Consider the following 24,824-nt stretch of genomic DNA (forward strand, 5'->3'; position numbering starts at 1 on the left):
CCAGTATATATCCCAAACCTGCCCGGTGCGTGCCGGTGGATTATGTAAAGTGGCACACGGCCGATCCCGATACCGATCACGGAGTGATCGCCGAGCGCGAATAAAAGCAAAGGAAATAATAGTTTACCAAGCAGAAAAGAAATAAATACAATAAAATAAAGTGGTATAAAATAGGGGAATGCAGAGAGAGTGTCGTAGAAATTTGTCGCACGCGCGCGATTTCAGTAAGTGCATCTAATTTATTTTGCATCTATTGCAATTGAGAGGCGGCATCCGGCAGATACGTTTTCGTAATTGTCGTCAGCGGTTCGAGTTCCTCCGTTTCGATCTCGCGCGAGTGCTTGCCAGATTGGATTACCAAACCCAGGCCATACCAAAATAAATTATACACCAATTTTGAAAGGGTGATAAACATATTGTGACCGAATTTTGATCAGACCTGCGATCGAGGATCGCTTGCCAAGAGCAACGTAATGTCGTCCTACCGCAGTTATGTAAGTACTAGTTAATGCAGCGCCAACTATCCGTATCTGTATCTGCATAATACCTACTCGTACTATATAGTGTGTATCTTGATCTGTGTATCTTCGCTCTGTGCCTTTTTGCAATTCTTCGCATCCACGGATTTTGTTTATTTCTAATTTGTTGCCTTACCTCACACACGAGTATTTCGAGATAAAATGTATCTGAATGTTCGCTCTCGATGTGGTGGGCTCCAGATCCATTGATAAACAATTTAGATACAAATTTGCTCATTGTCTGGTTTTTGGTTGGGATTTGCGTCTAGTTGATTGTTCTAATTTCCTATCCACACAAATAGCACAAATTATGGCCGAGGTGTGGCTTCTGAATGAACGAATTGTTTAGTGTTTGAATAGCAAACCAATGTATGAATAAATGGCATTTACTTTGGTAAGCAGGTTAAGTGCCGAATTTTAAACCTATTTAACTTGATTTATGTTAGTGCTTGCGTATTCGCACACTTGTCAAAGGAATTAATTTTGAGTTATTTGACAGATTTTATGGCAGATTCATTATTGCTACTGACCAATGACTGACAGTTCCCAAGTAAATATTTTGTGTTATTTATTGACGTTATCATCATATTTATTTATATTATTAACCCGTTCAACATCATGTGATACTCACAAATTTTGAATAAAATGTGCACTATTTCTATAATCTCAATACAACCACTTCATTTCGGTTGCCATTCCCCAACTTTGATCGCTTTCTACTAATCCCCTTTATGTTCAACTCATTATATCCTTTTGTTCCCCGGCATCCAGTTTATGACTTTAGCCTGACTTTTGACTCATTGAGCATAAATCAATTAAATATTTTTCGGGTCTCAGAATCTAATAAACTGATCAATTTATGGGCGGCAAACAACAAGTTTCCACCCCATCCCACGCACTTCTACCACTTCATCTTCTCCCGAGTCATTTCTCCAATTATATTTAGAATGTTTCTAAAAATGTTGGGAGTAAAGCAAAATGATTTCTGTCTCTTTTTTCCTCATTGGAGTTGGTACTTTGTGTAGGATTTTTATGGCCAGGAGGAAGTTGTAAATATTTATGACAAGCATAAAGTTGAAAGTTCTCCGGTGAGAGCACGCACCACCTAATTAATTAACAAAGTGTGAATACTCATGCAATTTGTTTGTGAAGCGAGAAAGTAGGGGAACGGTAATGGAGAAACAAAAAAGGGGCAAATATAACTAAAGTCTTTAACTTTATATTCAAAGAAGCAAGTATGTTATCATATAACTACATTTATATTCATAATGTATTAGCAAAATCGGTAATTATTAAACCATATATCGATTATTAATTTCATTAGGAATATATATACTCGTCGCACAATTCGATCACAATCAGTTTTCATTTGAATTATTCATCAAAACATATCAAAATTTGTTGTAGTGTAGCACATGGGAAGGCGGTGATAGGCGCTTCTCAAATAGGCTTCGAGATAAGGATTTCTGAAACGAGCTATCTGAGTCCGAGATTATCCACGCACACTCACCCATCCAAATCCCCCACAACACTCGCACACAGACACAAGACAAGGACATTTTTTGATAAAAAGATAAAAAATGCCACGGCGCCGACGTCCACGTTGCAAGGTGAATCCCTCGATAGCGCTGAGAAAGAAGAACCAGGAGACTGCACCCAGTGCAGAAAAGGTGGAGCCACAACGTCCACCGCCCTTGCCGGATCCGCCCAGCGAAGAGCCACCGGAAACCGTAAGCACTTCGAGCGTAGAATCTGAAATCGAATCGGATTACAAACTCTTCCCGGAACTCTACGATCGCCAGCCGTCGATGCCCACGTTTGCTGATATTTTTGGTCAGCCTTCTTATGAATCGGTGTTGGAGGAGCCCGAGGAGGCATCTACCTCCTCCACAACCAACACAAATGCCGCGGGAATACGTAGCACAGACGATGGGAAATTCACTAATATTCCGGCCACGATGCTGACCGATCAATTTGGGATGATCGGCCTGCTGGCCGCCATGAGAGCTACGCACACGAATCCGGGCGCCACGCAGCTGGTCTTTGGTGAGGATCTAACCACCTACGGACTAGATTTGGCTGCCCAGGGAGACATTTATGTGCATTTCAATGGGCCTCTAACCCGCGAACCACCGGACAGGAATTCCATGGACTGCGCCCTTGAGATGGGAATGCGTGCCATGCGGGATTCGATTATAAATGAACCACCGAAGGCTCCGTGTTGGGATCCATTTGAGCCAGAGACCCAAGATTTGGGACTTAAGGGCAGTCTTGATCCGGATGAGATTTCGAAGTCCGATCCGGATACGGGAACGGATCCACCGCCAACTACTGATTTGACTGAAGATCCGGAAACGGATCGAGATGATGATCAGTGTAGATAACACATTTGGAATCGGCGCCAAGGATAAAAAGAAAGACTAGCCCCAGATAGGATAGCGATTTGGCAGTTGGTTAGGTCTTTGAATACTTGGTAAAATTGTTGATCTTCGTGAATTGGTAGCCCTTCTGTATAAGAACTTGTTTGGCTTTAAATATAGAATTGGTTTAGGAGTGAAAACGGGAATAATTATTTGTTACGAAAAAAAAGTGCGATTTAGTTGTTCAAAGTTATTTAAAATACGTTTAGATTTATTACATATATGTAATTATCAAAAAAGTTAATAAAAATTCGGAAAATATCGAAAATGAATAAGCTCGGCATTGATTATAACTCATGAATTGGTTATTGCGAATTGTTAAAACTTGCGATGCAGATAATCACAATAATTTTCAAATCTAGATTGACTATTAGTTTTTTTATTTCCCTAAATTTTATTTGCAAACTCTCTGGGATTGAATATTTCCTTATCCTTTTTAGCGCCGATCTCCACATATTTGAGTTTCCAGAAACGTATTTTCGACACTTCGACACAGAGCAAACTAGAAAACGCATTTAAAAATAAATCATTTGTCTGGCAAGCGAATATTCAGTCGCCACTTCGAATCATCTGGGGTCACAGTCTAAATACTCTGTGAGTGGATGGCTTTCCTGGTCGTGCTTAATGGGCTGTGGCTACTGACAGACAGGCGCATTATAGCGCATCCTGCTCCTGATCTGCAGACTCCGAGATTCTGCAATCTCCTAATTGAGACCGCATAATAATGCTGTCAGAAGTGCAGCACTCTGCTGGAATCGGCGGTGAACAATGTACACATGGCGAACTCATTCCAGAGAAGATCCATAGGCCCATCTACATCCACACCATCACGATCCTCCAGTCTTTTTCTCCTCCGGCTGAGTGTCTCCGTTTGCTTGTTTTGCACATTGTTGGCTATTTGTGTGTTTGGCATTCCATTTCACTGAGCGAAAACAATTAGCCGAGACTGTCTGTCTTTCTTTCTTCCTCACTCCCTCTCGCTCGCTCGCCAATTCTTCACATTGGGCGGGCGGCGCCTCGAAATGTAATAATATTATTTTTTATTCCCGGATAGGTGTCATTTGCCGGGATGGGCGCCACTTGGGAAGGGCCCTATTTTAAGTTATTTACATAGAGAAATTCCTGAAAAGTATTTTCATGGGCGAATTCCACTACAGTCATGGGAGTTCATATAGGGTTAAGATAAGTGGGATTGGATTAAGTTTCTTCAATGAATGCACAATAATTTAGTATTTAGTTTAGCACATTTACTTAAAGTATTGGGTTCAACAGCATTTGAACTCGTCATTAAAAATAATTTGCAATAATTAACACAAACCGTTTGAGTTTGCCAAAAATCTGAAAACTGGCAACACGAATTTTGCAATTTTGCTTTGGTAAATGGGTGTCTAATCCTCAAAGATGTAGTGCACAAAACCCGCCAACCCACAGCCCCCACGAACCACCCGGCCATCCTCAATTAGGAAAGGGCAAAGTGGTCGGGGCCCCCGCAATTTTCATTATATACGAGGAGAACTCAACGTGTCTCGATGGACGAGGGCAATCGTCTAATGCGCTGCGGCCGAGATTAGAAGGCAGATGTTGAAATAATCGAAATGAATCTGTTTACACGTCCAAATTAATTGAAAAGCGCGTGCAACAGCGCCATTTAATTGAAAATGAAATAGACTCGGCAGAAATCCCAAACCGAATCGGATGAAAAATGCAATGGGCGAGTTCAAAGAGGCACCACTCTCCCAACCACAAATAGTCCATTGGGGGAAACTGGGGGATATGGGCTATATGGGCTATGGGATTCTTTGGCATTCAATGTTGGCGATGTGCTGAGGTTGCTGCTGATGTGCCTCTGTGGCTGACGATGATGAAATGCGTGCGAATAATTGTCGAGTGCACAGCTCATTGAGAAAATTTTCCCCAGGATATAGAGAGAAAAGCTGGGGCTGCAGTCAGAGGGGGTGGAATGTGGGGCACCACTCTGTTTTCGTCTTATTTTGCTGGAGTCAATTGCATTCGAACTCTTAGAGCGCCAATCAATGAAAGCCATGTGATTGACCATCAGTCTCAATTTCTTTTGAATGAATGAGTGCATGCACATCTTGCCAGATCACAATGAGCTGTAAAGAAATCACTCACTGACTGTTTGTTAGATTCACTGAAAGATCGAGTTTTAGTCCCAGATAAAAATAGATGTGCAAGATCATCCGCTTTATTTTGTTTTAAATAAATATAGATTTGCATTATCATACGCTTTATTTACTTTACATATGTGTAAATAAATATATTAATTTAATTTAATTTTGTATTCATTTTCAGACACCCTGGAAAACGAGCTTGGGCAGTTCCTATAAGCCTGGCAGCTCAACGGTGCGTATTTTTTCAATAATCCTTCAAATTAATTGTCTAACACTATGCTTTCAACCACAGTATGGAACCTCCGGAGACTCCACTTCGCGCTACACTTCACTGGCCACCCCGAGCTCCTACAGACCATCGTTCTCTGGAGGAACGTACCGCCTCAAAAGGGATCCACCACCACCAGCCACCACAACTCCAATCAGCAGCTATGTTAGTCGATATGCAAAGGCAGAGCCCAAAGACGCCGCTCCTAGTGAGCGAAGTAGTCCAGTTAAGAGGTACACGGGTAATACTACCAGCTCCCTTGGGAAATATGGACGCTCTCGAGATCCCAGTCCAGTGGCCTTAGAGCATACTAATCGCAATAAGTCTCGGGATCCGAGTCCAGTCATCGACAGTGCCAGAAGTAAATTGGGAAGCACATATCGTGCAGGGAATACACCCACCACCTCCAGTTCATCATCCTCGGCCACCAGAAACGCTTACAGCAGTCGTTATGGAGCGGGTTCTCGGATCTCGGGAAATGGAAGTGCCTTATCTTACTTGACCACCAGTGATTTTCATGCCAGAACTGCCAGCAGGGCCAAGGCCAGCAGAGAAAGGGAGCGGGAAAAGGAGAAGGAGAAGGAGCAGGAGATAGAGGAGAAACCCAGTGAGGCGTCTAATGGAATAGATAAGTCTCCTGCGAAGCAACAGGAAGAACAACCAGAGAACGATGAAGAACCAAATGAAACCTTCATCACCATATCCGTCGTGACTAGAGCCACTTCGCCCACTCTGCCGGGCAGCACAACCGTGCAACGCACTCGTCGCATTGATCCAGCCAAAACAATAGAGAAGACCATCCAAAGATCTACCAAAAGGCGTGAGACAACAGATCAGGAGATCCAGTCGGACAGATTAGATGATTCTACCCGATATCTTCGTTACAGTGCTGGCAGCAGTATAAGTTCTACTTATAGTCCACACAGAGACAGGATCAGCAGTCTGCGGTACAGTGCCAGCCCGTTGAATAGTTCAGGATCGGCGAAGTCCAGTTCGGTGGGTGAGGGAAAACAGATTCAGCCCATACCAGAGACTGTTTCGCCAGCTAGGACCAATGGCTCTGTGAGCTCAGCCAAGTCCTCAGAAGCGCTGTCCCCTCCAAGAACCAATGGAAATGTGAGTTCAGGGAAGTCATCTGAAGCCCTATCTCCACCCAGAAGTAATGGGTGCTCATCAAAGTCCACAGAAGCTGCGTCTCCACCCAGGACAAATGGCTCATTGAGCTCTTCAAAATCCACAAAGTCCAAACTTTCACCACCGAAGGCAATACGATTGAACTCCCGACAATCTTCAGTGGAAAACCTAGTAAACAAGCCACCTGCTCCTCCCAGCAAGGCGGATTCTCCCACCAAGACTTGCAGCTCCAGTTCAGGTAGCTCGGCGGTTAAATGGCCCAACAAAGACTTCCGCAAATCCTCTCTTAATGTGGGACCCACGGATCGTCCACGAAAGTCTCGAACTCCTAGTAGTGGGGGAGAGTCCGAGGATCTACCCAATGGCAGTAGCCTTGAAAGGTCACCCAGTGCCGGTTCCGATGGAAGCCTAGCCTCCGGTAGTTCCTCAAAAAAATCGAGCAAATTGAGCAATGGCAAGGTGCCAGGCAGTCTGAAGCCAAAGAGTCACAAATCCTGCAGCGAAACCACCACTGGCAACTCATCTTCGGCCACCGCCTCCGCATCGGACAGTGAGCAGCGGGTCAAGAGCGTAAAAAAGCAGGCTAAAAAGAAGACCACCACCAAAGAGGGCGGTGCTGGCAAGGTCGCCAACGCCAACAAGACAAATAGCACCACTGAATCACCGCCAGCCGTGGTGGATGTGGTGCCAGCAACGCAGACAAGACTGAAGAAGCTATCGGCGGTATCGAATTTTTTCGCTAGCCGTCAGCAAGACGCAAATAACGAACCGATCTTCCTCGAAAGCTCCGAGAGTTCGGGCGAACCGGAGGCTCATTCGTTGCCAGTGATCTCGGCAGTATCGGGAACCTCAAAGATCTCGAAAATCTCTGGGATCAGTCTGACCACAGATTTGCGAACGAACGAACCGCGAACGACGCCGTCGAGCGAATCGAAACAATCACCCAAAACGAATTCCCCAAGTTCGAGCACACGTTGCCCGCGGGAAACCACGACGGAAACGGCTACAAGATTACCCAGCAGCACCACTAGTACCACCCAGGAGACAAGTCACACCACCACTGCCAGTTTGACCACCTCTGAGCAGGACGATCCCAGTTGGTGGCAGGATACCAGCTTACAGATAAACACGGCTTCTGCTTTGGATCAAAATAATAGAGGAGAGATGCCCTCTTACAGGCTTAGACACATTGACTCTGGGGAGGAGCAGGCCTGGTGGCTACGCCAGGATGAGAATGGCGACGATGATGACACACTGGCGGAGGAGACGCTCAATACTCTGGATGATGATCTCCAAGAGCCGAGCAAAAGCACCTGGTGGAGTCAGGACGATCAGGACTCTAGCAGTCAGGTGAAACTAATGCCCAGGAGTAGGATAACGCCAGAAAAGGATGCCTGGTGGCTGCAGGACGAGGATGAGGCTGCAAAATCTCCCATAGAGAATGGTGATCTGAACAACAACAACAATAGCGAGCCTCATGTGGAGGTGACTCTAAGGTTACCATCGAATGGCAGCCAAAGGAGCTCCAAAAGTAGTGCTTCCAAGAATGGAAGTAATCCGAAGAGTGGTGGCGCCAATCCTTGGTGGCTATCCGGACCAGCCAGAAAGATGTTCAATGTCCAACGTGTTGAGTCGGGCGAAAGAGCGTGGTGGCAGGAGGAAGCCGAGGAGCCACCGCAAGAGGAAAAAGAGAGCGAACCACCACCGGTGAAGCCACCCACGCCGCCACCGCGCATCATCAAACACTGGGAGTCTGGAGAGCGGGCCTGGTGGTTACAGGATGAGACGGAAGCCACCCAACTCCCTGCTCAGGCTAGCAGCGATGATGAGGAGCAACCAGTTTTGGTGGTGATTAATCAGCAGGAGTCTAGGGATGAAGTGGACCTGAGGCTGGCACCACCCACTTTGGAATCCCAGGAGCTGAGCAACTCCTTCAACTTTGACGCCCATTCCGAGCGACCACCTCCACTGGGCCAATGTGCCAGTCCCGTTCGCTGCCCCTCGCCCTACGACAACATTCCAAGATCGCAACTGCAGGAGCCACCACCACCACCCACTCCCACGCTGACATCCCTGCAGCCGCGCTTTTCACCCCAAACACGGCGAGCCGGCGAAAAGCTCTTTATTTCGCGGCACCAGAACATCGATGAGCTGCTGGGCGGGGCATGCCGCCCCCTCAGCCCGCTCTTCTATGGGAACACCAATCCTGCTGAGGCCGAGCTGACTCCTCTAGCCGGCAAGAACATGTTCCTGCTCGAGGAGATAACACCTGATCAGGTGCGAATCCACGACAGCACCGCCCAGCTGCCGGTTATCCAGAGAATGCAGCGGTAAGTTCGTTTTTGTATTTCGTATTTAGTCGGGAAAACAATGCCGACGATTAAGCTTTCGGAGAGAGCTTTTCGTTTGTTGTGTGGTGAATTTGCTCAACATGTGGTTGCTAATCGCTCATTTTTGATCTTGCAGCGATGTCGAGTGGTTGGATAATGGCAGCAACTTTTATGAGCCACCCGAACAAAAACAACACAAGCCGCCGCGCAGGGTAAGTGTCCAAACACCCACCCACCGAACCACCTCCCCCTCGTTGTCCCATAATTTCGAATCAGATTGCAAGCGTTTTGGCAGCCTGCCCGTCTTGTTGCGATACATCGACTGCCGCCCACACTTTTAGTTTATTTATACAGATACCCCTCAGTTGGTGGGGTATATACCCGACTTGATCGACGGAACATAATACAACATTTCCAACATTTTCTTTGATCTTTTATATTTATTTGCAAGCCTTGATTATTATACTGATTGATTATTTAGTTGCCTATCAAACTTTCTCTGAAATCTACACCTATGTATATTTCATCTATATACAGTAATTAAGCACCCATGAACCCCAGTTATCGGCAGATATATAGATAAGGCCCCTATGCCTTTCACTTATCGCAGAACTTTTGACACTCACCGCTCCGTATCGCTTACCCACAGCTGGGCGTTCGATTTTAATACCTGGAATGACAAAGGGCAAGGTAGGGCGGCTCGACTCGAGTTGCGCACCCAATCCCCACACCCAATTGAAGGCGGTGGTGCAGTTATCACCTCCGGCATCGCCGGCAAGATTCGGTCTTGAGTGACAGCCCTTAAGTGGCTGCGGCAGCCGAGCAGTCGGGTTCTGTGACTCAGACGCGGATCGCGGACTCTCTGGTATTCTGAAAATAAGAAATATCACAAAACAATGAGAACCATGTCCCTAAGTAGTGGACTTATTGATACCCACTGTTAATAAAACACATATCATTTGAAAGCTATTTAAAGATCATACTACCATCTAAATATACATATAATATCATTATATATGATAAGTTGTCCATTTATCTATCTATCTATCAGAGGTAAACGTATAGAAAATATATTCAAGTAATGAGCTCCAGCTCTATTGGCATAACCGTTTAAGCTAGAAGCGGTACCTTTCAAATACCCCTTAGTAACCAAAAAAGCTGAGTGTAAATGCAAATTCTGCAAAGCGCAGCGATGTCAGAACAAAATGCGGAACAGCAAAGGCAGAAAAAACATGAGCATACAAATTTTATCTTAATTACATTCAGTCGGCGGCTTGGGGGCTTCCTTCCCGGGATTTGAGTGTCGGATTCAGATGCAGATCCAGAATCGCGCTCCAGTTTGATGGCCAACAAACAAGAACGCACATTAACACCAACAAGGGCCGGGAAACGAGAACAACTCTCGGCTAAATGGGTCATAATGCAATTAACATGAACATAAAGCCAAATCGAGAGGGGAAGGAAGACTTTGGCTGGGCGATAACTGTAAATATATACACATATAATATAGTCAAGCGAGTGGCAAATTTCGATTGCAAATATTTATTTATTCATTTCGCCCCGTGTGTACAGAAAACCTGAAAGCAATTGTTGACTTTGTGCTGCCAAATGTGGCCATAAAAAACGTCGCCATGCATTAAAAATCGAAAGTCCATTCAACTCGCCATAAAAAATACTAACGGAGATTCCCTAGAAAAGATCTGTGTTCTCACCTTTTGAACCCCCAATGAGTCGCCTACCAAAAATAGCAAATGGCATTGATGCGTGAAAACGAAAACAAAAGCACACACAAAAATTAACCAAATTACATTATACGAGACATTTAGTTTCATTTATCGCAGCTGCGAAAAAAAAAAACTAATGAACACATGAAAAACATTGCGACAATCTGCGGATGACTCAGGTTTACATACGAGGAGCTGCGCCCATCCCCAATCTCCGGATGCTGTCTTGGTTTTTTCTCAAGGCAATTGTTGTGCTTCTTTTCTTGGGCTGGGACAACTATATTATCAGTTCTTGTACTGTTTTTTACTGTTTTCATGGGGCTTACTCACTTTTAAGCTTGAATCGCTGTTTGATAATGGAAGCGTTTGTTTAACGTTTTGGATTTTATTTGGGGAACACCTCAGTGTGAAATATAAAAGAGGGTGTAGTTTTACTTTTGCGAAATGCGGGACTTCCCATAACTATTCTGGTTAAATAAAGCTATTTTAAACATAATAACATGTTTCAGGTAATCACTAGAGTACAGCAATTATCTCATATATAAAAAAGGGTAATTGGCATTAATGAGACCAAAACACTTCCATAAATAATTAGCTCAGCCATATACTCCTTTAATGGTATGCTATAACCATTGGTATTCGGCACTATCGATTTGCAATTAAGTAGCGTATCGAATGTGCAGCCATTAGCCGGCCACCTCCCCCATTCTCATTTCCACCCAATGGCACTTGTAAATCTGCTGCCTGCACCCAAAATTCATTGCCCATAATCGCAACCTTGCTGCCACACACCCACCGCGAAAAGTCAGCGCCCATCGAGCAGCGGGAGAGCTGCATAAAGTCCGGCTAATGATAGCCTAACGCTCCATCAACGATAAGGCCAAATTGTGGCACACGCGCTGCCCGTCGAGCTATTTTTAGGCCCTCGCATGGGAGCACTTGCAACTTGCAATGCACACTGAGCAAAAAGTGTGTGATCAAATTTAGGAAATCAAATAACCTTTTTTCTGAGCCCTTTTTTTATAAATTGTATTAGAAAATATGTATCTATTTATAATGTGAATCAAATACACACTTTTATATCAAGATAATTTGTTGTAGTGCATGTTCAATTAGAGAGACAAACACCGAGCCCCAACAATGTTGCAGACACTTACCTGACCACACTCACACATGCCTCCAACTTACCAATAGCATGAAAAACTCACCACGCTCATAACCTGCCCCAAGTATCTTACGTCTTAAGATCTTACGTATGCGTAAGGAACTAACGAAATATTGAAGACAACATCCATAGTGGGCTAAAACTCATCTATTTAGCGGCTGATATAAAAATATAAACTTTTTTCTATTAAAAAAATATAATTATAATATTCAGCAAAACTATTGCAATTTTTTGTAATTAAATATGTACTAAAATAGAAGCAAAACACGTAGCCATTATAGGTAAAAATAATATCACTAATCCGCCACGTTGGCCAAAGTATTAACTGCAACTTACATAGGCCTCCCCAATATTGGTGTTTAAAGCGAATGCATAATTGGAGCTGTCCCACTGTGCGCCGGTGTTTTCGTACCTGACCATTTAGCCTTACGTAGTGCGGTGTCTCTCTCCCTCTCTCTCTGTCTTACGTGGTCTCCCACTCTCTTCTTCTTGCACTTTTGGCGCTGCCTTCTTCTTGCTACACTGTCTTATTCTTCTTCTTTCTCCTTCGCCGCTGTGGCGCTCGCGTTTTTTGTCAGGCTTTTCAGTTGCCTTGCGAACGCGCTCAAGTTCAGTCGCTTCGATTTTGTCGCGGGTGAAACAACCACCGTGGAATCAAAAACCAAACTTCGCTCAGCTGCGCGCGTCGCGTTGCCCTGTGTGTGTGCTTTTGTTGTTGTTGAGGGCAACGTTTAAAATATATTTAAACTGCCTTTAGTTGCTACAACAATTGGTAATTGGAAATGCTAAGCAAATCCCCAGTGATTAAGCCAACGAAAACGAAACTGGCGATAATTGTGCGAAACGAATTGTGGAAGAGGCGGAAACATCGTTAATAATAATAATGAATACCCAAAGCAGCCAACTAGCCCACATATGATTGCAATTTGCCTTAAAGACTATCGATTTTTGGCATGTCACTGTGTCAGTGTCAATGGACAGCATAATCCGAAAGATTCGTCTTAATTGAGGTCCCACTGTGGGCGCCACTTCACGTCGTCGGTTCAGTGTCAAAAGTTCTTCAGTTTGGGAAACAGCTGTCTCGTCTCTGTATAGTATTGTTTCCATCTCCCTCTGTCTCGCACTCCTTTTCGCCTATTCGATAAGGACAACACCAACTCACACCTATTGAGGATCTGTCCCTGCGGACAAAAAGCAAAAGAAGAAGCAGAGGGAGCCCTATAGCAAATAGTGGTAGTAAAAATTGAAATATACAACAATAAAAGAGACAGAGAACGAGTGAAAGAGAGAGAGGGAAGCGCAAAGCCCAAAACCGGAATTGTGCAAATAAATCTCGATAAAAGTCGAGGCCCAGGCTTCTTTCTTCTGCTTTGGCTCGTTTTCCGCCAGGAAGCAAATCTTCGGTGAAGATTTTGCCAAATTACGAGCTGGGAAATATTGTTTATTTTCGACCATTACGGGGGAAATTGCCCCCAAAGGCGATAAATGATCGTGCTTTCTTCCTTTCTCTCTCTTCACAAGCACTAGGCATTAGTAAAATGCATTGCCATCTGTCACCTGGTAACCCACAAATTATTGACGGCAAATTAGCTTCATTGTGCTGCTCCAAATACCGAGGCCCTCGACTGGCGCTCAATTAGACTTGATTGCATTATATTACACCGTGTATATATGTATATTCCTCTGAACAATCAGGCACATGACCAACTCAACTAAATCTAACCCAGCCAGCTCTAAAGATACTCTAGTTCTGCTTCTTAGTCTGCTCTTCTGCTGCTTAGCATTTATTTACTTTTGAATATGCAAATAAAGAATGCTGTGGAATTTATTATGGCGAAACGGAATAAGTTAATTCAGTTAGTTCTATCTGCTGTGCAAAAAAGGCTAAAATAAAAGAGCAGCTGTGCAAGGGGCGAGGCAGTGGTGGGGGCGAGCAAACCCCATTTCAACGCGGTTAGTGCGCTAAGTACGAAGTACAACAGAAGAGCTTCTATATAGTTATAGACACAAGCATGGCAAGTTACAGTCTCTTGTGAAATTCAGTGGACTGATTTGGCAAAGAGACGTGTGAAAATTCACAATGGGAATTTGAGAATTTAGAACGAACTTAATTTCGGATTAACTCAGCTATTGTGCTTATGCTAACTGTTCTCTCATTAATAGTGCTAAGATTCGAATTGTCCAAAACAATAAGCTGCCCATACCGAAATACATTTAATTCAATTTAAGCTGCACTGTGGTAAAAACCGAAATTTAAACCAATTTTTGCTTGTGCCAATTGTGTTGGCACACTTGACGCACCCACTGTGCCCTGTACGTCGTAAACGTAGTTACGATTTTAATTATCTGCCGGCGTAATCTGCCAGCGCCGACGTCGACCGCCTGTTGACGTGCCAAGCCCGAGACACTTCAGTTTTGGCCAGGGTTTTTCAGCTCCATCTTCGGCGACTTTTCACTCTTTGCTCTGCTGTTTTTTTTTTTTGTTTCTTCGCGCTGCATTCGCTAATCCAATTTTTTTAATTGTGCTGCGGCAGCAAGAAGAGACCGAACACCATCCAGCACTTAGTCTTTCAAAAGCCAGAAAAAAATGGAGTGAAAAACACCGTCTTAAGCAGGAGGAAAAGTCCGGCATCATTCCTATATATCTCACTGTCTGCTGACTGCCTTGCTGCCATTTCTTGGGTTTATTTTTTCAACATTTTCGCTTAGTTTATGCGTTATCTTTTAGCGCTTATCTGGCTACCGAGTTGAAGTCGCTGGCTGACTATGCAAAGTCAAGGTGAGCTCAGGTGTGCTTTTCGCTATAGTTTTGTGTTGGGGGGCATCTAATTCGCCTTAACTGACAGCTAATTATAATTCTCAACTTAATGCCAAATTAAGTCGAATGACCAACAGCAAATACTATATGATCTGTAATCGGCTTTGGCCGACATCCAGTGCTCAATTGCGTGGGAAATGCTTACTTTTTGGCTTATGTAAAATCTCCACAAAGTTCCATCTGTTATCTGTAATAGGTAAAAATATCTTTCGGTTCATTAACTAACAATCAAGTTTGCAGACAATGCGCATTAGTGAGTAATACCCTTTATTTTTTGCATTTTTCCCCACCATTGTACAAACGAATATCTTTGTGATGGATGTGTGTTGTTGTTTGGGCCGATAAAGCGTTAAAGCCAAACAACGAAAGTGTTGGCGCTGCAACCGCACCCCGAAAAATGGTTAAAAATGGTAAAAAGTGTTGGCTGGCTGTCGGTTTCTTTGGCTCTTGCTAAATGCTGAATGCTATTGAGGTCAGTTGCTTAGTACACGCCACCAAAAGCACTCGCTAAACACACAGGCCTCCGCAGTTACATGCACATCAGCCTGGAAAATAAATAACCCATTAGCACGAAGGTCCGAGGCACTAAACTTTATTGATTTATTTGCCACCCTGCCTCGGTTTTTCTTCTCACTTTCATTGACATAGATTTCGAAAATATAAGTTCTGAAGCTTCTGTTCTCTAGCATTGACATATTGCACTACGAAATGTTTGCAGTCAAACTTGGCTGACAGTTTGTTTTTGGCTCAAGGGCTGCAGAATATTTATTGATTTTCTTTTGCCCAAGAACACAAATTGTTCTGTTGATATTGGTAACTAATAAAGTCTTAACAACATATTCTTTCATATACATATTATATAGTAAATATTAATGGAAAGCCATCTGATTTAACGCTTACCCTCTAAACCTTCCCGTTTCCATTAATTGAGCTGTCCATTTCTACTGCACTAAACAAACATTTCAGTGTAAATCAAACACTCAGATCTTTCTTTTAATTTTAAGACCCAACTCAAATAGTTTTCGCCCCCGTACGAACTGCCTAGCTGTAATGAAGTGATAACTTGCCTTGGGCGCGCTTATCAGCGTAGCTCAACAAATTTTCAGTGATTTTTATCACAAGTTCAAACCTCTTCTCAATGACTTTGAATGGCCGCCATAAAATCCAATGGTTGGTCGCGGTTGGTGCACCCGTGTGGCACCAAAAGGGTACATAAAATGCAAAGTGGTTTGATTGTCCGTCATAAAAAAGTTTATGGCAAGAGAAATGTCTATGGCGGCAATTAAGTGAAACAAGCTGGGCTCATGTTAAATCGGATTTTCTGCCTCTGGATCAGAGATCTTTTGTAAAAGGGATCGCTTCGCCTTGAATTGATTTGCTTTGGCTTGAGGTTGGCGAAACAATTTGCGGTTTTGTGTCCCGCAGAATGCCTTTAAATAAGAAACTTATTACAGCATCGCGATCGGGTTATTGAGAAATATAACGACCTTGATTGTGATTGTGTTGTAAGTTGAAGGAGGCGGATCTCGTCTCTTTATACATTTCTACATTACACATTTCTGGGCATTTGAAATTGCATTTCGAATCAATCAACCTCAACTTGACCTTGCCCCGTCGCCACAAACCCCATAATTTAACACTCAAACTAAGTTTTGGGCACTCCCCCGAAACCGAAGATAGCCAAAAACCATCGTCAATTTATCAAGCGTGTGCAACATTTAAACGGGATGGTTGCATAAAATCTGCATAAAATTAATACGGGGTTTTGTTGATTTTTCACTCCTTCTTTCTCGATAAATTTATATATACATACATATGCTTGCGTCGTGAGTCGTCAATGTGATTTATGCTGGAAAATGCAAGGCTCTGCGTCTTTAATTTTTTTTTTTTTGTATGCCTGTCTTGGCAGATGCAATCGGCAAATGAAGAAAAAAAAAACCGAAAAGAGTATGTTCAAATACAAAAATTTGTGTGTAAGCAATTTATCATGGCTAAAGTGAAAACACGTCCGAAGACGAAGAAGAAGATGATGCGAAGATAAAGCGCATTGTTTATTAGACTATAAAATGATGAGATGGCTGAGACTCGGCTTGGCGTCGCTCATTAGGCCGAGAAATTATAAAAAATCAAATAAAAGACGGAGCTGTCGCTTTAATATTGTTATTCAAATGGGATGGGCTGTTGAGTGAAAAGTGCTCATAAAGAAAATTGGGCATAAGCCATGACTAAACACGTTGGGCACACAGCTTCAGCTTCCACTTCAGCTATTTACTTTCCATTCATCATCAGCTGAGCAGAACATCAGGGCAAACATCCGTCGCACGGGGCGTATGATTAACGTTTCAGTGGGGCTTTTGGTTTTGTCATAGCATAGATCTTAGCAAGTTCAAAGCTACGTTGGGGCTTTAAATTCCACGAAACCTATCTGATAGGGATAAATTTATTAGACCGTCTTACGAAATCCAACCTAAATTCTTAATCGGAAATCCAATGCATCAGTTTTAGCTTGTATTAAATCAAATATAAATCGAAAAAAAACCGAAAATGCGCAACATAAAAATAACATATAAATATCGAAATGTTTTAAGTGTTTGACCTGAATTCAACCAGAAAATTGTCGCAGCTGGGAGCATAAGTCTCGGAAACTGGGCCATTTACACTGCCTGTCTCTCTCTTCTTGGCATCTCTCCCTTTTGGCCAAAAAGTATTTTAACTTTATTGTTATTATGATTGTTGTTGCCATTTGTTGTCATTTGCATTGCATAAGCATCAAAATCGTGGCCAAGTTGTTTCGCTGCACTCAAAAAATTAGTCACGCACTCACACAGACCAGCAAATTAGTAGAGCAAATGAAAATCCACATAAAAGATATATATACGATCTATCTGTATAAATATATCTTAAGAGTATTGTGTGTATTTCGGTCTGCAGATATTTTGTAAGAATTCATGTCGCCTGCATTTCAAAAATAACCGCAAAATGGAATTGGACCTGTGAACCGGGCCACATCGTTATATGACACATCCGACTGTAAAGGGAGCCGATCTGGGGAAATGTGCCGGGTGATCTATCAAAATGACAAAATGTTCAACACGAAGATTCTGTCATTTCTTATGTCAGATTGCGGGGAAAACTCACGTGTGAGATGCATTCCTTTCAGGTAGATCGAAAGATGCCTTTGATAGCGCGTAATTTAGGGTAAGAGCGATTTCAAAGTGACTTTCCCACGTAACACATAACATTTATCTGACCAAATGAGGCACATAAATTATAAAACAACTCACATTACGTTCGTTGGAATGAGGCCTCTATCTTCTTCAGTTATCTGTAGTTTACCATTGTATTAGGCTCAATGCTAATTTCTATGATGCCACTGATCCCGCTTAAGGTTAAGATCTAGTTTAAGATTTACTAGACCCTTTCGAGATATATATCATGAAAAGTGTTAAATGTCTTGCTTTCATCAGACGAATTTATTTACTTTGGTTCGAATAATCTGGTTAATTAGTTTGACTATGTCCAGAGCAGTGAGAATGTTTTCCTAAATGATTCTGTAATTTCCAATCCTATAATTTTATGTGACCTCATTCGATATATCTTCTTCTGACACTTTCATCTTCTGCCTTCGTGTAATATACATGCATAATTTGAATTTCTTCTATTTATTTTCTTTAAAACACTTTCCTCTGCTCGAGTGGCTACTGTTTCGATGCATTTTCCATGCACACTCGAGCCGCGAGAGTAGACCACTTCTGACTTGACCCCAATCCGCAGATTCCCCCAGCTTTTTTCCACCTCTCTGCCGGTGGCAATTAACATATTGACACTTACGAATCGCACGGCTGCCCATATGGTAAGCTGGGAATTTTCCAGATGAACACGCCATCGGCGATTTCCTGGTCTTAGTAGTGTCGCCTCTCCATTTCCGTTCCGTTCTCCGTGGCTTATGACAATTACAAGCGGCCAAAGGCGATTTGCTGGCATTGTTATAATTAACTGTGAAGAAGAACCACCTTCCATAATGAGTTGGCATTCCTGGACTTTGGCTTCGGCATGGCATCCGCTGCATACGAAATAAGCCAAGGTTCTGGCCAGTGTCCAATCCAAGAATTCAATAAATCAAGCGCACACGCACATTATGCCTAGGTATGCACGTGTGTCTTCCACCGATCCCCAGAGTTGGGGATTGGGTTTTGGAGTGGGTATAACCCGATCTTGGATCTTCTGCCCGTCGCTCTTTCTATTCGTCCCTCCTAATGTGCTCCAGTGTTTTCCTCAAACATTTAACCGTTTCAAACACAAACGTGACACAATTTTCTGTCTCTGTGCGGCTTAATCTGTTTGGCGGCCTATTACACTCGCCTATAAGAAATTGAAATATCATTGGCATAAAGTTTAATTTATTTTTCTGAATGAATGAAGAATATTTAAGTGTGATAATAATAATTATAATACATTTTTCATTAATAATCAAATACATTGCGACTTCAAGGTAGCGTTTCTGGAGAAAAAGTTTAAAATAAACAATTAGCATTGTGCTGTTAGGTCAGTGTTCAATGTACATACATTTTCCTTGCTGACTAGTGTTAAGCTTGACTCTTGAGTTCCACATTTAAGCCCAATCCCAGTTTCAGTCCCTGCAACCGGGCCAATCATCGTTGTTTGCCGTGTCTTTTTATTGGCAGCTGAAATTATTTTTAAATGCAGTCGCTTAACAATTTTATGTGTTGCAGTCTGTTAGCCGCTCCGCCTGTCAGTCAGTCAGTCAGTCATTCAGTCAAGAGGTCAAACAACTTTTCTGATGATTGCCGTAGAGAACCCCCACCGATTCCCCCATCCCAGAAGCCACGCTCAAATTATTTGTTTACTCGTGTGTCTTGGAAAACGCATTCGGATTCGTTTTCTCCAGCACTCAGTTCCTAGCGTGACAAATCGCCTTGGAATGTGGAACTGTTTCCACAAGCCCATGCTCGCATGATCGTACATATATATATCTATATACTCCTGTATTTTCTTGAATTTGTATGGCCAAATATTTGCTGCTCAGCGAGGCATAGCCACAGCCAAAGTGGGAAGCTTTTTCAGCTGGTTTCCTCGTTTTTTGCGCATTCTGCGGACCCATTGAACCTATCTGGGTTTATGTCTTTATTAAGTAAGCGATAAGTATCGCAAATGCTTAACTGATACGTATGTACAGTGGTTTGGATTGTTCACTTCGCCGTTCACTACTAGATAAGTTTGAACAACTAAAGTTACATGCTCACTAAATTAAATTGCTTGACTTCGAGTGAACTTGAAATCGATCAAGTGTCACGTGCAAAAGTATATTTTATAGATGGTAGTTATGTAAAAGTTTAACTTACTAATAGCTCAGATATAAGTTGCCTTATTTAAGATAAGAAATAGGGCTATTGACTGTATACGTAACAGAAAGAACTAATTGATCTTCTTAGCCATCTTTCTTAAGAATATCTAAATGAAATTCTAAAATGTTCACTTCCTGCTGAAATCTTTGCGAATTAGATAGATATTTAACGACCAATTCAATGAACTTCCTATAAAACCTGAACCAAATCAGTGTCAATGCTCCGATGGGATGATCGTGATCATCATCTGGCCATATTTAGTGGATCAGGAGGGGAACTGCCGTGGGTAAGACTACTGCACAGTAGCTGTCAATTAAGCGTCTTTGGGAAATTGTTAAGTTATTAGCCATCGTGGTAAGGAAAATTTGCATAATTGATGGCATAAAAACTGAAGAAGCGGCGGCTCCTCGAGCGATTGCAACATGGTGATTGCACATTGGGGGAGGCAAAACGAGGGGTGCAAAGGGGGTGCAGCGAGTAAAAGACCACAAGGCAGTAAAAAGTGAAAGTTCATTTAAGCAAGTCAAGGCGAGTTGAGCCAAGAAAATGGAAAAAAACCCAAAAAGAGGAGACCAGCAGCGTCAGCTATAAAAAAAAAGAGTTTCCTTGAGCCAGCGGGCGGGTTTCATTACCTGCCAGTTGTTACTGTAGCTGACTTTTGTTGTTGGGGGTGCCGCTGCTGCCAAATTGCTCGACTGACTGCAGCATTTGCATAAATTATTTACACTTTAATGTGGCCAACATTGGCCTGGCCGTCCGGCGCCATTGTCGTAATTTGTAACTAAATATGCCGCTGCTTGCCAGCCAACCAGCGAACAAGCCAGCATTTACAATGTCTTTTAGTTTTTCCATAATATTTATTTAATTTCGTTAAATTTCTGCACGTCGCCGACAATGAGGAAGCCATAGACAAGCAACATAAACGATTTACGCTGATGGTCACTTAACTTTCTGACTTGGCCGAAACCCTTTTTTGGCCGACAGGAGTACGTACGTTTCGTATGCGTGAAAGTAAATCTTTTCTTTTTGCGGCCCCAACTTGATTTTCATTTTCAGTTTCAGAAACCGAAACCGAAACCAAAAGGCAGCCTGCCCACTTGACTTTCGCATGCTGAGAACAAGTTGTTGCCGGTTTGCTGTTTGTTGGTAGTTTGGTAACTTCGTTTCTTCGCTTTTTTTTGTTGCCGGTTCTTTCCTGTATTTTGGCACACCTGCCTGCTGCGAAAAGGAAGCCTGGCAAGGTCCATCTTCCATCCAGTCGCCGGTCTTTCAATTAAACCTTAACTCTTTGTTGTTAACTTCCTTTTTTGGACCCTTGGCCCGACCCTAAAGCCCACCTGAAAACACCTCGGTTCAACGCTTAATGACTCGACTTATTTCATTTCACATTCCGTAGAATCGAGCACTCGAGCTGGGAACAGACTTTGGAACAGCTGTTTACGTTTACACAATATTCTTGGCTTTTGTTTTCCCTTTGTTAACCGCTTTTATTAGCCTTTTTATGGCTTTATATTTTTGTTGTTCTTTTTTTCTCAATTCATTTCGTATTGCCATTCGCCGTTGCTTCGCAATGAATTATTGCAATTAAGCGCGCTTTTTGTGGCTTTTTAAAAGCCGCCACTCTTGGCATCTGTGAAAAATGTGTTGAGTTAGTTGCTAAAATACAAAATAATTACATGTTGTATAGTACAAATTGCTAAGCTAAGTTATTGCCAAATGGTAGCAACCGAGAATCTGTTAAGTGAAAAATGGTTGTAGTGGAATTTATTAATTGGCCAGCAGGCAAAAGAAAGCTAAAAGATGGAAATGGAATTGAGTAATGTCTTAGGGGGTCCAAGATTATGTGACTGTAGCTAAATAATAACTATGTTATTAAATAGAATGCTTTATCTAATGAGTTTGAAAAACTATGCAGTAAACTATGCAAACTGATTCGACTAATTGTTCGTTAATTGTTTTTCTCTTCCGCGCACTCATTAAAGTACTTTCTAAAGCGCTACCAACTCATCTTATTTCAACCCATTTCTCAACCGTCTTTGGACCTCCGGCGAGTTCAATGTCGGTGTGCGACAAGTGTTTGAGCCGAGTCTTCAAGTCCAAGCTTAAATCCAAGTCCAAGTCCCACTTCAAGAGCAGCACCGGCGGGCCAAACGGAGTACATTAGAGTCACGTTATGAGCACTTATGCGAGGGGGGAGAACTACTGACTTTGGCTACCGACCGACACTCAAGAACCTCGTTAACAAACCCTCCTCGGCCATAAACACAGACCACAAAAACGCCACTCTGCAGCTCCGACTCTCCTGCATATTTGCATAAACGTCTGACATTTAGCGGTACCTTTGGGGAAATAGACATAGCGGGCCAAAATGAAGTCGCCTTCTTGATATTTCAGGCCTGATTTGATTTCGATTTGAGGTAGTGCGCCCTGCATGCTGATGATGTTGGGCGTCGTTTTCCTACCTTACCGAACTGACATTGAATTGAAAGTTACACAACAGTTAAGCCAAACAGCCAGCCATCATCGTCATCATGACGTTATGAGCCAAGGCTTGTTTTCTGTCGTCCGACCAGAAAGCCAAAGACAAATATTTACACAAATGAAGAGAAAAGCGAGCGATCCGGTTCGGCATAGCAATTATGCTATATCTCGCTATAAGCTATCGCCATGGAAATGGGCAAGAGGAAGGAGGGGCGGAGTGGGCGTGGCGTGCCAACAATTTGCAATATTTAGCATAAAATTGCGCAACATGCGTGTGTACAATTATGCAACAATTTTTATTATTTTCGATTCGCATGCGCTTAGCGCAATGTGGGGCTTGGCATTTGCTTGGCCCAAAGAGCCATCAAAATCGAAATTAAGGCAAATTGCAAGCGGGCTTAAAGCAAACAAATCTCATGCCAAAAATCCATTTCAGTGTTCAAGTGTTCGAGTGAAAATGTAAATAAATCATAGAGCGCGAGTGAGAGAGAGAAAATCGCGAAAAGTAAATAGACTCCTGAATTAAGTAAGACAAATGTGCAAAAGTGATTGAAAGCCGCGTCGAAAATGATTGTGAAAATGGAGCCGGACGAACTGATCACATTCCGTGTCCAGTATCTGGTGGACAGCGATCCGCTCTCGGCCTGCACCGCCTTCCCGATCCCGGTGCGGGCGCCCACCTACGCCTTCGCCACCACCATGCCGCTGGCCAATCAGCTGGGCACCATCCTGCGGCTGCTCAATGCACCACAAAGCGTAAGATATTTCGTATTTACACTGACAGAAATAAGGAGTATGATTTAGTTGTCTATAAGTCATTCAATCTCGTGCCTCTTTATTTGACCAAGAGCTCAAGAGCTTGACTTACATCATATGTTTTATTATAAAATTTATTCATTTTAGGCACCATTGATTGCATTTAGTACTTGCTTTTTATTATTTGTTAAAATTTTTCAAAGTTGTTATGTGTCTTCATTAGAATATTCCCTACTTATAAACAATATATTTTTCACCACGTTTCTACTTAGTCTGGCCAAAACAGAACACAACAGATTTTGCCCTCTTTCTTTTTCGGTCTTAACTGGCTTGGCTTATCTCTTGCCAGCTTATCACTGGCTAAATCTTTCGGCCGAAAAAATCTTTTGTTGCGCAAAATTAGCCAAGCAACACGCATACAAATATGAAAAGGCATTAACTCTTTTACTGCGCATTTACGAGATACATTTATACACATTAATAGGTGGATAGCAGCATTATCGCGATCAAGATTCGGAATTAAGTATTCTTTTTATTCATTATAGTTTTTGAAGGTTTTGCTAAATTAAAATGTATTTTTGTGCCATGACGACAAGTTTTTTTGCCAATCGCCAAACTAGTGATACAACTGCTGATTAGTTAAAACAGTTAGCCAGAAAAGTATATTCTACTTCGTATTTGATTAAAATGTTTGGTAATATAATATTGTTTGGAATTTTGCGAAATAATATAACACTCCAAATCGATTGTGAATTTTATTATAATATGAAATTAAACCTTTTTTTAACTTGGCTTGTTGATGCTTAAAATCGCTCTAAGCGTTTTTAATATCTATTTTATACTGGTAAGCCAAATGAAGGCAAAAAGTTAAATTTTAATTTCGCATATTTTCGGGCGGTTTTTTGCGGCTAAACTTAAATATTTGCATAGCGTGTTTAGACGCATTTAACGTTCTACATCGCTTCCACATTTTCTATAAAATAAACGAATGAAAGAATCATAACTCGTTCAACACGGGCCAGAATGAGCCATTATTGCCCTGGAGCTGAAAACACAGAAAAAGTAAACAGAATCCACAATTGATTTATTTGAGAAAATTTCGCATGAAAGCTGAAAGATTAAACTTTTGCCATAATCCCACAAAAAACTGAACGTTGGTCGAATGGGTTTGGTGAAGGGAAGGAAATAAGTCAATTGAAACGGAATAAGTTTTATTTGCGGCCAGCTGAGTGAGCGTTGAATTGGAAAAGCCACAACTAAAACATATAGACGTAAAGTTTTTCGAGAATTTGCAAAAGTGGTAATTGGTCAATAATGAAGGGAAAAGTTGCCAGGAAACTACAGCAAAGGGTTTAGCATGTTCTTTTCCATGGCACCATTGCAATATTTTATTGTGTGGCAAGCGATTTGAACAAATGATGCATTGCATGGCAATGAACCCGCTCCTCCAGGAGATTCCACCCAAAAGACAATGGCAGATGCACCTCGCAACCGGAGGCTCTGGATTCGATGAGGGCTTGGCTTGGCTCGGCTTGGTTTGGTTTGGCTTGGTTTGGTTTGGATGTGGCTCCACACGATCCACTGGGGGAAGAGGAGTTGCCTCAAGGCTGGGCTAACTTATTGCTATCGCACAATCTGTGGCAACTAATAGGAAGTCGGAGCGAAGAACTGCAACTTCTTGGAGTGCATTGTGAAAGCCGGGCTAGTCAGCT

At 42.5% G+C, this 24,824-nt stretch overlaps 1 protein-coding gene across 8 annotated transcripts in view; it reads left to right on the plus strand.

Moving 5' to 3' along the window:
- Positions 1–458: 458 nt before the first annotated feature.
- The window catches only part of LOC117138994 (FH1/FH2 domain-containing protein 3), a 38,401-nt gene continuing 14,035 nt past the window's right edge, over positions 459–24,824 (plus strand). For 3 of the 8 annotated variants that reach the window (XR_004459346.1, XM_033301069.1, XM_033301070.1), the window contains exons 1-2: positions 12,291–12,463; positions 22,793–23,112. Coding sequence is in view for 6 of the 8 variants with exons in the window: in XM_033301069.1 (XP_033156960.1) it covers positions 22,924–23,112 (189 nt within the window). In the remaining 2 variants the exon portion in view is untranslated. Of the gene's footprint in view, positions 495–1,937; positions 2,249–5,251; positions 5,303–5,362; positions 8,803–8,938; positions 9,015–12,290; positions 12,464–22,792; positions 23,113–24,824 lie in introns of those variants that run through there. The other 5 variants (XR_004459345.1, XM_033301065.1, XM_033301066.1 and 2 more) reach the window with 4 other exon arrangements.

Source organism: Drosophila mauritiana, chromosome 3L (assembly GCF_004382145.1).
Source record: "Drosophila mauritiana strain mau12 chromosome 3L, ASM438214v1, whole genome shotgun sequence".
NCBI classification, from domain to species: domain Eukaryota; kingdom Metazoa; phylum Arthropoda; class Insecta; order Diptera; family Drosophilidae; genus Drosophila; species Drosophila mauritiana.